This window comes from Cottoperca gobio, chromosome 1 (assembly GCF_900634415.1).
Source record: "Cottoperca gobio chromosome 1, fCotGob3.1, whole genome shotgun sequence".
Lineage (NCBI taxonomy): Eukaryota > Metazoa > Chordata > Actinopteri > Perciformes > Bovichtidae > Cottoperca > Cottoperca gobio.
Genome location: NC_041355.1, coordinates 5,454,610 through 5,467,234, shown reverse-complemented (window position 1 = coordinate 5,467,234; position 12,625 = coordinate 5,454,610). Strand labels below are relative to the sequence as shown.

The window sequence follows — 12,625 nt, the reverse complement described above, 5'->3', positions numbered from 1 at the left end:
TGGAGAGAGGTTCACAGATTGTTTGTGAAACGCGAGCGCTTTCATGCCTCAGTGTTGGACTGCAACACCCTCTGTGAACTACACTTCTACATTCGTTTCACGATTGTATTGAGATAATGTTGGGCTCTGAAGTTTATATTCTGCATGATCTCACCGCAGTATGTTTCTCTTTCTGTCGGGCACAATAGACCGGAGAGCTTTTCATTGCTTTAAAGACTCGGTCCAACAGATAGGAAAGTTGCCAGTCAGCCACCTGGTAATTACACGCATATCAGTCGCAGCATTTGCTGATCGGAACAGATCTGAGCCAAGGTCGTCCGATAGGCACGGAGCACGCTCTCCCTCACCCACAGACTAACATCTGGATGACAGGTTGTTGAGTTCCAGCTGCAGCGGCTCCATGTTGGTGGTGAAAGTCTGCGATGAGTCAGAGCACCAAGCCAGGCTCGCTCAGATGCTTTGTTTTGTGAAACCACCCTGCATTCAGACTGACGTCACCGACGAGCGCTATATTGTCTGTGGTTTCTACAACGCTAATCCGCCTCAGATTTGTTTGTTTACATTACTCATGAAGAAGAGATGAGTCTAATTCCTTTTTCCGTTTGGGTGCTGTATTCAGAGCATAACACCCCCCCCCCCCCCCCTCTGAGGATTTCATCTCTTTGCTTCCTTAGCGCTTAACACCAGAGAGAATCTCTCACTGGAGAGGAAGGCGACCGTTTGGGCTGTTTCCCGCCACTGTCAACATCCTTTATAGTCTCTGCCAGAGTACTTGAGGACTTGATTGCCACATTTTCCCGTCAGTTTGTCCCCGCAGGATGCCGGCCTGACAAGTGGCCATCACCTCGCGGTGTTGCGACGGCTCTTGGATGAATGTCTCTTGTGGCTCCAAAGCTACGAGCCGAATATCCATTCCTCTTGTTCTTCACAAATAATATCAACTCCATAATCTTCCTTTTTTTTTTTTTTTTTTTTTAAAGTGACTTGCTTGACCTTGGTGCGCCTTTTCAGCCCTCACATTAATCCTCGTACTTCAAAGAAAGCTTTAGGTACTCTTCCACGGCTCAGCCACTAACACCAGAATGTAGGTTTGTACTCGACGCGATGATCAACGGAGACGAAGAGCTCTGACGTTAAGTCTTTAAACGTTCTTCTTTTGAAGCCTGAAGCCATTAGACTTTCTTTTCTTTTCTACATGCTCTGAAAAGATAGTTCATTTGACTTTGGGTTGTTTTCCGTCATGAGAAAAAGCAGTCTCGGCAATAATGAGTTTGGTGGATTGTAGATAGTCATACTCTCAGATCAGCGGTTACTTCTGTCCTTTTTCCTTCAGAGGAAAGATTTGAAATGCAGCCCTGGCGGCTTGCACTGCAGGTAGAGGATTTCAATCGATGGGACGTAAAAAGAAATTGCTCAGAGCATAGAGCAGAGGTAGAGCAACGTTGACACTTTCTTCGGCCACTTGCGCTTCCTCAGAAACATTGTGTTCAATTTTAGAGCGTTCAAACAGATTCCCCCTGTGGTGGGACAAATGTGGAGATGCATCACTTTGCGGCGTCAAAATGTTTTCTGCACACAGTAATCCCAACACATCTCTAAACAATGCATCAATTATGATTCTGGCAAGATTGTGTAGCAGATGTTTGTATCAATTCTTTATTGAATCTGTCCAAAAGCTTTTTGGACAAGATGTTTGTGAATCATGCGTTTTTCAAACTCTCTGGGCGCAGATAGCAAAGTGTCCCATCACATTAGCAGGATTATTTACATGAACATGGCTCAATGTTAACATTTCTGCAAATGGTCATCAGTGCAGGATTGTCAAAGCCCCAAGATCTTTGCTGCACATCTTCTGAGATTTTGTATAAAACACAGTGAATTGAGCCGTTGCTGTGAGGCGATCACATTTATTACACGAGCACATTATATGTAAAGGCCTCCACGCCTCGGAAAGCACCGGGCCGTTGCTTAGCGATCAGGTGAGACGATAGTGCTTTGATTGCGGTGAAGGTATTGCATCAGAGATTGAACAAACACAATGAGGATAAGATTGAAGTGATGTCAAGTTAATCTGTTGAAGCTTACGTGTGCAGTTCAGAGTTGCGGTCTGGAGGAATTTGGAAAAAGCTTGTTTTTTCCTGCTGACTCAGCGGATGCTTCGACAACACTTGAAGGCTCTCTGTCTTCACCTGATGGACCTTTTGTCTCGGCACGTCCTCCGGCTTCAGTGAAAGATGTCAATCTCACGCTCACAAAGAGCCGCACGCATCTCATCGCTTCAAAGGCGCCCGGTGCCTAACAGAGCAGCGCATGCCCTTGGTGGCGCCTGTCAGCAGCAGCCTCAGTTGTCAGGCCGATCTAAGATGGCAGACCTGCGGACCGCCATCACACCCAGGGGAGGGGTCTCCTCTGCCAGAAGCCTAGACGATTAGACATTGCTTTTGGAGCTGTGAACTGAAGAGGAAATATTGTTAAGAGTTACATTTCTACTTGCGTTGTCAAATAGGGCTAACGATGAATTGATTATCAACATAGTTGCAGATTCATTTCATCGTTGTCAAAAGATGAATTGTTTTGCAGCTCTAATGTTAATGGAGGCCATCCAGCAACAGGCTGTGACTCTAGAGTTTCCATAATGATTCTTCTCTGTGGAGGACGTCGACCTGTCGCTGTTTAAACCACACAAGTCGACAAACATGTTGCCGTCCTCGTCCTCGCTCAGCTCTCAGAATACCTTCAGACCATTTGGATGTATCTGCATATTCCACTAGCTTTATAATTCTGTTGAACAAGCGGAGAACATGCTCACTTCACGCAGTTGCAGGAGACAAAGTAGCACTTGGTGCCTCAGCTGGCTGAAGTGAAGATAACTCTTCACCAAGTTATTCATCCATCATCAGGATGCCCTGGAGGACATTACTCCACATAGAAAAGTCCCCGTTTACAAAGCATATGTGATGTAGAAACTGTTGTTAAATAGATTCCTGCGTAAGACAAACAGAAACATACATTGTTCATGGCCCTGGTAGAAATACTTCAGTGACATCTGAGATCTTTCTCTTTCCTGTCCTTCCGTCTTTCTTTACTGTGAAATCAATCATTAAAATAAAAAGACTAAATGTGACTTAAATGTAGCTTCAGCTGTAGTCTGGGTAATCTTCTCATCACGCAGCGTGAGTCTGTAGCGTGACTTCTTGACCCGGGGTCAACCATTAGAATGAGACTTTTTCAGAACAAAGAGAAAGCTGCAGGATCTCAGCAGCTCTGTGGCTGCAGTGCAGCGTTACTCTACTCTCTACTTTAAATGAGTAGGCAATATAATGCAAATGTTAAGCATTGTGTGAAAAACCACTCGTGTTCATTAAAAGATTGCAAACCTTCTTTCACTCTCAGGGACGGCCTCATTTTCTGTTTGTTCCATAGACCGATAAAGACGCTTAAGCCCTTCATTTCAGGTATTCTCTCTTCCCACGCCGTGTTTGAGTAGGCTCTAATCACACACTGGGATTCTGCTTCTTGGAACCTCGACCGCTGGCTTCGATTCACAAGAAAAATCTTCCATCCTTGAGAGTGTGCTTACAATAAACTGCAGGCCTGTGGTTTACTGTTATTATGTTAATATTTATCACAAACGTGGATTATAATCCTGATAATGTAGCACGATATTTCACTAATAAGATATTCTATACGCACAGTAAGTTAGAATCTAGCCAGATGTTTTTGCAGCTGCGGGATTATTCTTCTCACTGCGGTATAAAGCTAAGTAAAGGGACCACAGTGATAAAACGAGATCTTTAACACTGGAGCGTGAGGTTGATTGTCGGGTCATGCCACATTGGCCCGCAGTTAATGGAGTGATTCTCTTTATCACAGGACAGAGAGAGGGAGACAGGCGGCTGCATCATCTTCCTCTCTCTTCACTCGCTGCAATAAAACCCGTCGCCCTGCGCCGCTATTCACCGCTCAGCGGCTTATCGGCTGCAGTCAAGGGTCACATGTCGAACACGCTCCACTCTGAACCAGCACTCGCCACCGACCGCGTCCACAGCTCTCCTATACCCTAAATAATTTTAATTTAATCCATTTAAGATAATTAAATCCAGGGTCAAATTAGAAACTGGGGGAAGACGCAAATTCAATTGATCAGAAAGATTTCCATAACTTCTGTAATCAAATGCTAATCTACCATCCCTAATGAGGATGAATGGGCGCTTCTTCTGTTTTTTCATTTGAAGACGGACGTCAACCGTTTCTGCAAAGAGAATAAATCCTCCACTTTTCCAACAGATAAGTAAAAGCAATTATAAAAGCTCAGGGGGAGATCTTGTCCCAGCGCAGCAGGTATTCAGCGACTGGTTTCTTCTTTCCCCCGTAAAGGTCACATACATTTCATTTTGCTTGTCTTTTTCCCCCCCCTCAAGGCAATAGGAGGCCACAGTGGGGGGGGAGGGGGGAATATGCAAATGTATTTTTTTACAAGTTTTTAAACTCTGATGTGAAATATATGAATAAAAATAGAGCTGAATGTCTTTGAAACTAACTTTTCGAACATCTAAAGTATGTAGTAACAGTGGGGATGTACTGATCAAGACTCTTCTTCTTCTGTGATCTTTTCAGTGTCTGCGCACGTTGGTGGGCCACACGGGGGGCGTGTGGTCATCCCAGATGCGAGACAACATTATTATCAGCGGCTCCACTGATCGCACACTCAAGGTCTGGAACGCAGAGACAGGAGAATGTATCCACACCCTCTATGGGCATACCTCAACAGTGCGCTGCATGCACCTACATGAGAAAAGGTATGGGGCAACCTCAGTCAAATGTTAACTTCTCTTTTGTCAGACGATATTAGTCTGTTTATTGTTATAGATTTGCTGTTTTTGTCTCGTGTGATAGGAAACCAAATTCCTTTGGGTTTTGTACCGTTAGTCACGCAGAACAAGCACTTTTAAGATGTTAAATTGAGCTTCAGGAAAATGTGATTATTCACTATTTTCTGAATGAATGAAAAATCAATTAACTGAGAAAGTAATGGGCTGATGAAGATGATTGCTAAGTTGCAGCCCTGAATAAATCCACTAAATATGTTACTTGGTGAGCTTCACAAAAATGTTTGTAACAAACCAGAGAAATCTTTTATGTTTCGTTTCCTCTTAAAGGAATAGATGTTGAAAACCTGCAGTTTTCTTCGAGTCAGTTGAGAAGATCGATGTCTCTCGTGTTTGTACCGTAAATACAAAGCTGTCGTCAGCACGTGGTTAGCTTAGCTTAGCATAAACGCTGGAAGCAGCTAGCCTGGCTCTCGGCAGACGAGCACCAAGCATTTGTACTGTTCCTTTAATATGCTCTGTTAGAATGCCTGACCTAACGGCGACCACGCCGAGCAAAAAGAGCATCTCTGCAACACTGAGAGAGGACGGTGTCTATGAATGTGAGCACGTGGTCTCATAGTGATTAAATAGACCCGGTGAGCCGTCTTAAGTGAACTGCTTGCTCACTCATTCACTCAGTATTACACTCCGGAGACTCGGAGTGCTCTTTTCGCCTTAAGGCCCACCAAGGCTTTTGTGTAGCATTTGATTACTCACTCAGTGGAAATGCTGCGAGCTGCAGGCGGACGGTGAATAACATGTTGGTGATTTCCATCTATGTAGCACCGTGAGGCATTTTTCTAAATAAAGAGTAAATGCTGGGTACGAACAGCATGTTTTTTTGAAAAGAGATAATTTTACAATATGGAGGAATGTCTCGGTCTTTGTCGACATGTCAGGAATCTGATGGGGATTAAGCGAAGCCGTGTCAACCAGGCACCAGGTTTGACTGCGTTTCCTCTTTGTCTCAGTTTTTTTTTAAATAATATCCTCGACACAAACTGTTCATACAGTCATAATAATCTGAATAAATGTCAAACTTGAGTAACAATCTTCCCCAATGGGAGTTTCCCGTTTTTTATGCCGTATAATATACATTTTTCTTTTCCCTCCCCGGGTGAAGACGCTGCTGGAGGGCGGCTGTTTGAGTTAAAGTGGTGTTATTCCACCTTCAAGCATGAACATGAATGTGACGCTGTAGTTTCCTCGAAGTCGGAGGAGTGAAAGAAAATGTTCATACCTGCCTCATTATTCTTTCAATGCAGCTGCCACAGTGTGAATGAAAGTGTTGTGCAGAGTTTAATCTTACAGAATCACTGAAGCCAACGTAAAGACTTCACAACAGTTTTAACCGTTTGTGCTGCAGCCAATTACGTCCAACCACAAGTGCCTTACTCGCTGTCTTCCTGCTTCTCTCTCTCAGGGTGGTCAGTGGCTCTCGTGACGCCACGCTGCGCGTCTGGGACATTGAGACGGGTCAGTGTTTACACGTCCTCATGGGCCACGTGGCGGCTGTGCGCTGCGTCCAGTACGACGGGAGGCGGGTAGTCAGCGGTGCCTACGACTTCATGGTCAAAGTGTGGGACCCCGAGACGGAGACCTGCCTCCACACGCTGCAGGGCCACACCAACAGAGTGTACTCATTACAGGTGAGCGGCACAGACTCGCATTGGTTTTGCATTGGTGTTAAAAAGTAGCTGTTGAAATGAAATAAGTTATTTGATAAAGGATTGCAACATTAAAAGTTAAAGCGTGGAAGGCGGAGCAGCGACACGAGCTCTGGTTTCAGAACCGTTACCACAAGCACTATATGTAGTTTTTGTTATTTTTAAACGCTGCTCCTCGTGATGACTTAGTTGTGACACACACTCGGCTATAAACAGTCAATCTAATCTGATTTCACAAACATGTTTATCTCCGTCTCGCTCATGATTTTCTACTGATTTTGTATGATTTAATGCATCCTTGTGTGTGTTGTTTTAAAATCCATCCCTGTGTCCTCTAAGGCGTCCTCTCGCCCACTCTGTGTGATTACGGTGCACTTTCAGCGGGTGCTTGTCACCCTCCGAGGGGGCTGTTAACTGCATAGATTGGTTTTTGTAGCACGCCGCATCGTTGGGCTTCTTAAAGTGTTGACGCTCAACTATTGGACGAGTGAATACGAAGCAACGTTTTACAGATCAATAAAACTTCATTCATTTCAATGAGTTTAATCTTAAGTTTGTTAATAGAAACAAAGAACGCTGTGTGGGTAGCAACTGCATCAGCGACAAGTTCAAGTGACGGGTGACGTTATCTTGAACTGGCAACTTGAGTTTCAGCCAGTTTAAATTCAATTTAATTATCACTCTGCTTTCAGAAAGAGAAAGTGCTGAGGCTGAACTTTTGATCCCCTCTGTCTTGTAGTTTGATGGGATCCACGTGGTGAGCGGCTCATTGGACACGTCTATAAGGGTCTGGGATGTGGAGACGGGCAACTGCATCCACACGCTGACGGGGCATCAGTCCCTCACCAGCGGCATGGAGCTCAAAGACAACATCCTGGTCTCAGGCAACGCAGACTCCACTGTCAAGATCTGGGACATCAAGACGGGCCAGTGCCTGCAGACACTGCAAGGTGAGGCCGCCATCCCAGCAGGCTGTTGAAGCCAGTGTCAGAAATAATGGAGGGGATAAGAAGGGGGCAATCGCATGCAGAATCGCAAATGTCGAATTTTCTACGCTGGCTGGAAGTAAAACCTAAAGTAACACCTCCCCCCAGCTGATGTGTGAAGGTTTGCAAAGTGGTAGAATCTGCGAATTTAAGCTGCATTCACTTGTGATGGGAAATGCTGCTGTTTAGGTGAAAAGAAACGCTAAAATATATTTGAGAGGTTGACAACACGACTATCTGCTATGTTTGCGTTACAAAATGACCCTGAAGATGAATACATTTTCGAAATCGTTATAAAACCATAAACATGTAACTTAAACGTAGAAAAATGGCGATAGCGGCCTCGAACCACAAAAAGCTCATAAGATGGAAACTAACAGTCCAATTAAAACAGTGTGTGTGTGTGCGTGTGTGTGCGTGGCAGATACAGAGCCGACACCTAGAGGGTCTGCTGGTCCTGATTACACTCTCATTTCCTTTGTGTCTGTTTGAATAGTTCAAACTCCATTAGCAGCAACACCGGTGCCTCGCAGGAAGTTGGAAATCCTTTGCTGAATAGTAGCAACCAGCAGCGCCCCGCCCCTAAATGTCCTCATTAGAAAACTACAACCCTGCGTTCTGGTCCCACAAATACCAACACACACCCCCATCGAACAAAGGGATGCCCCTGTGAGAGTCTGAAGAGCGAGAGGGAGGGCTTAGTGTGTGTGTGTGTGTGTGTGTGTGTGTGTGTGTGTGTGTGTGTGTGTGTGTGTGTGTGTGTGTGTGTGTGTGTGTGTGTGTCTTGTGAAGGGATGAAGGCCTTGGGGACTTTGTAGGTCGTATAATTAGGTCAGCGGACAATTTCTGCCATTCATTAGTGTGTTTTGATAAGACAATAGGCTGACAACAAGGTCGTCACTGTCAGCTGAAGAGGGTGTAGGTAATGATGGAGCGGGCTTTGTTATGGTGATGCAGAGAGGCTGGAGTGTTGGGGGCTGGTGCAGAGCAGCTTTGTTTATGTGGGTGAATGATGCAGCCTTTTAACTAACTGTAGACGGGAAGGGAAAATATGTGAAAGCTTGTTGACGGTGAGATTTCAACAAATCTTCTCTGCAAATGTTTAAAGCGTAAAGACATTGAATGAAATGGCAGCCATAGTAACCTCCAGTTTAAAAAAGGCAGTTAATTTGCCAGCACTTGATTCTGCGCTTGTTTGTGCTTTGTGTCGCCTTAATTGATTTAATTAAGATATCATTTTCAAGCCCTTGGGGAAATCTTAAGTCGCTGCACACGTACAGTCACAAATAAAGTCGCCTCAATGAGTGCAGTAACAACCGCCATCTTCACTTAAAGTGTGGCCTCCTGCCAGCTGCCAGCAGACGGAGGTGTAGCTGGAGCTGCTTAACCTCCGTGACAGTGACAGGCCCGAGTCCTGAAGCCCGCTGCCTGCAGTGGGAGACTTCACTACTAACAGCTTCAGGAATAACTGATACATCCTCCACTTTTCTCAGATGTTCTCCACCCACTACAATACTCTACATATTACAAATGGCTGTTTTTGACTAAATTATACAAGGAAGTACAGAGGCCCAGGACAGGATGTTCTGTATGAAACGATTAAGCGGAGACGGAAAGCCTCTCGCTTCGTGATCAATTTTCTTAGAAGAATTGGAAATGGGGATTCTGCTACTTTTCCTTGAGTGTTAATGTTTTACCCTAACCCATGTTACATCCTTCCACCAAGTTTCATGAGAGTAGTTGGACTAGTTTGTCCGTCATCCTGCTGACAGACAAACTGAAAACTTCACCTCCTTGACGGAGAAAACAATAATGTTTGTTACATTTTGATCTTCCCATCTCGAGTTATAACTTTGATGACATTCGATACCAATGTGTCTGAATAAATGTTGTAGTATTTGCTTCAGTGAATCAAGGCAAACGGATGTATTGTGATAAACATTGCACAGTAGCAGTGACTACAATTCTCTGTGGAAAAATAAACAATCCATTCTTTTCACCAAAGTCGCCTTGAGGCTTCAGTGACATTAAGCACTGCTAACACGGCCACGGTGTCTTCCTGAAAGTTCTTCCCTGGAGCAGGAACACGTCTGAGGAACTAAATATAGACTGTGGTTCCTCTCGTAGGCGTGCAGGTTAAGTCTCTGTTCGCCTCCTTCTAACCGTCTGTTTGTTTGTGTGTTCAGGTCCCCACAAGCACCAGAGCGCCGTGACGTGCCTCCAGTTCAACAAGAACTTTGTCATCACCAGCTCGGACGATGGCACGGTTAAACTGTGGGACCTGAAGACGGGCGAGTTCATCCGAAACCTGGTGACTCTGGAGAGCGGCGGCAGCGGCGGTGTGGTGTGGCGCATCCGGGCCTCAAACACCAAGCTGGTGTGCGCGGTGGGCAGCCGCAACGGCACAGAGGAGACCAAGCTGCTGGTGCTGGACTTTGACGTGGACATGAAGTGAGAAGGGACGTGGTGGGGAAGGACGAAGAGAGCGAACCCGCCGAGAGGAAGGAGTAGAGAGGGAATGGGAGATGAGGAAGCGGAGGGCCGAAGCCCAGAACTCTTCACCCAAACTCGCAAAATCTACAACCACCACTGCTGACAGTGGGCTGTCCTGTCCTCCACCATCATCTCCCCGTCCCCCTCTGGGCAAATGTTACTGACGGAGCCACTGACCCCTCGCACGTGTTCAGCCCCCGCTTTCCACCCCCTACCACCAGTACGAGGTGGAGTCGGAGGGGATCGGGCTGGAAGCGGGGTGGACCGGTCTGTCCCTCGATTTGTCTGGGAGAACGAAGAAAGGAACGACTGACGACTGAACTCTTTTGAAGTGACTCTCAACCCTTTCGGTTCGGGGTCCGCTTCGCACAGAGACTTGGTTTCGCTCAAGCCTGACAGATTTTGAGATGTACAGAGATATATTATTTTTTAAAGACCCCCCCCCCCCCCCCCCCCCCACCACACACACACACACACACCCTTCCTCCCCTTCCCATCAGTGCGCGCCCACACACACACACACACACGCATACACTCAAAACGGCCAACCGGAACACATTGAAAGTAAAATGTGCACAGTTACACCTGAAGAGCTTGTAGAGGCTTCGGCCTTTTCTTGTCACTCCAATTCCGTTCTTATTGTTGTCCACAAGGTTTCTGTAGTTTACTTTACAGTATCGCACACAAACACAACTGTGAATTTCAATACGCTCTCTTGGTTCATCATATGAAAGGGGTTTCTCTCATGTTGTTTTTTTTCTTCTGTCTTCGCGGTTGCCAACAGCAACAGATCCCAGTATTAGAAACCTGCTCTGTTTAGGTTTTGCTGTCATTATGTCACAAGGTTAATTTGTCTTTGTCTTTTTATTTGAGTTGTTTGTTCTTCCTTTCTGTTTTCTAAACACCTGGGTTTGGAGCTCTGCCTCCACATAAACATCAACGCTGTCCAGAAATCTTTTCAGAGTCTAGCCGGGGTGTTTCCCACAATGCCAGCGCTGTGACGAGAGGAAGTAATGCTCTAAGCGCTGTGGATTCTTGCCCCTGCACCCCCCGAGCCCCTTCCCTCTCTACTGTTTTCTCCCAGTGGCCAAACTGTATTTATGCTGCTAGATGAATGGAAAAAAAGAGAGATGGAACTTTTACTTGCTGTGACGTTTTAGTCCCAGGCAAAATTCCAAATTGAACTCTATATGTTTGGACTTAAAGAAACAAAAGATCACAAAAGTTAACATCCAACATTTTTGTTTTATTTTGTTTGTTTTTGCCACTTGAGCCAAACGTGCCTCTACGAGGCTGAGAGGAGGGAGCGTGTCCGACAGATCCTGACGGGATCGCCTGCAGAGAGGAAACAAGGGGATGTGCACTGTTGGTGTGCGTCTGTGTGCGTGCATGAGTGCGTGTGTTAATGGGCAACTTGTAAACACATTCCTTGGGACAACGCTCTTTCAGCCTGTTCTTTGGGGAAATGTACAAATGCTGTGTGGACTGGCAAAGAAAAAAAATTGCAGATGTATTGATTTTAACACGTGAATGAAAGAACTGTCCGTATCCGTGTGTGATTGTTGTTCCATTCAAAGATGTCGGAAGCAACAGAGGAGACCATCACAAGCATCGACTTGACAGGTCGAGCTGCCAGGAGTCTAAGTGTTACATGTGTTGCAGTTAAAATCATCGGGGCGGCGCTCGCAGCCTCGAGGATTGTCAGTGGGGAAAAATAAAAACACAAAAGGCAACAAACGTGAACAGAAACATTGTAGCCAAACGAAAAATTGTCTCAATCTCCAAGAGTCACAACTCGAGCTGAACTGTGAAAGTGGTATAACACTGTATATTAAAAAAGAAAACAATCTTGCTCTATCTCCTCTCGTTGTTTTCTCCCTGTTTTAATTTATGATCTGGTTTGAGAAATCAGATTTGTTGCAGGTGTTTTATTTTTTCAGTTCATGTAAACTGCCTGGCAAAAAAAGAAAACAGACAGAAAAAACCTTAAAGGGATTGTGTATTTGTTTGATTCACTTAGAATTTTATTTTCTTATAACTTAAGTGCAATAAAATGTGGGTTTTTCTTTTTTCATTTCAAGCATATCAGTTGTCTGTTTTTGTTACCTGTGTGAAGGCATCTTATATGTTCAATAAAGCAAATTATTTGGTTAATTACATGCACGAGGGAATACTTTTAACATTCACCGCAGTGCAGGTGTTAAGATCAAACCTTCATGTTCATCAACACCAGGTAATGTTCATCAGGTCAGATTCTGCACAGTGAACAGGTGTTCGCGTCTCGTCCCGGGTTAAGAAAAGAGTTGTTTTAATATTTTCTCTTCACTTTCTCAGCTCAAGTTTATTGAAGTCGTCCAATATGGGAGATAAAGTCTCAACAATCCCCAACATTAACTTGGCTCAGCGTCTCACAGGATATGAACTGGAGTAGCAGCTCTACAAAAACTGAAAGAATCTCAATATTAAAGGATCCTTTGTTATGCCTACAATATAAAGCGAGGTTCCGGACATGTTGAGTAACAGAAAATACAGCCATCCATTGTCTACCGCTCCGACTGGGGGATCTTGAGGCGTTACCAGTGAGGAGATATAATCTCTCCACCGAGTC

At 45.1% G+C, this 12,625-nt stretch overlaps 1 protein-coding gene across 15 annotated transcripts in view; it reads left to right on the top strand.

Annotated features, from left to right (window-relative positions):
• fbxw7 (F-box and WD repeat domain containing 7) overlaps positions 1–12,174 on the top strand; it is a 100,614-nt gene extending 88,440 nt beyond the window's left edge. For all 15 annotated transcript variants that reach the window (XM_029441208.1, XM_029441199.1, XM_029441190.1 and 12 more), the window contains 4 exons: positions 4,618–4,799; positions 6,295–6,520; positions 7,278–7,488; positions 9,711–12,174. In XM_029441208.1, the coding sequence (XP_029297068.1) occupies positions 4,618–4,799; positions 6,295–6,520; positions 7,278–7,488; positions 9,711–9,979 (888 nt within the window). In that variant the 3' untranslated portion in view covers positions 9,980–12,174. The remainder of the gene's footprint in view (positions 1–4,617; positions 4,800–6,294; positions 6,521–7,277; positions 7,489–9,710) is intronic.
• Positions 12,175–12,625: the final 451 nt, after the last annotated feature.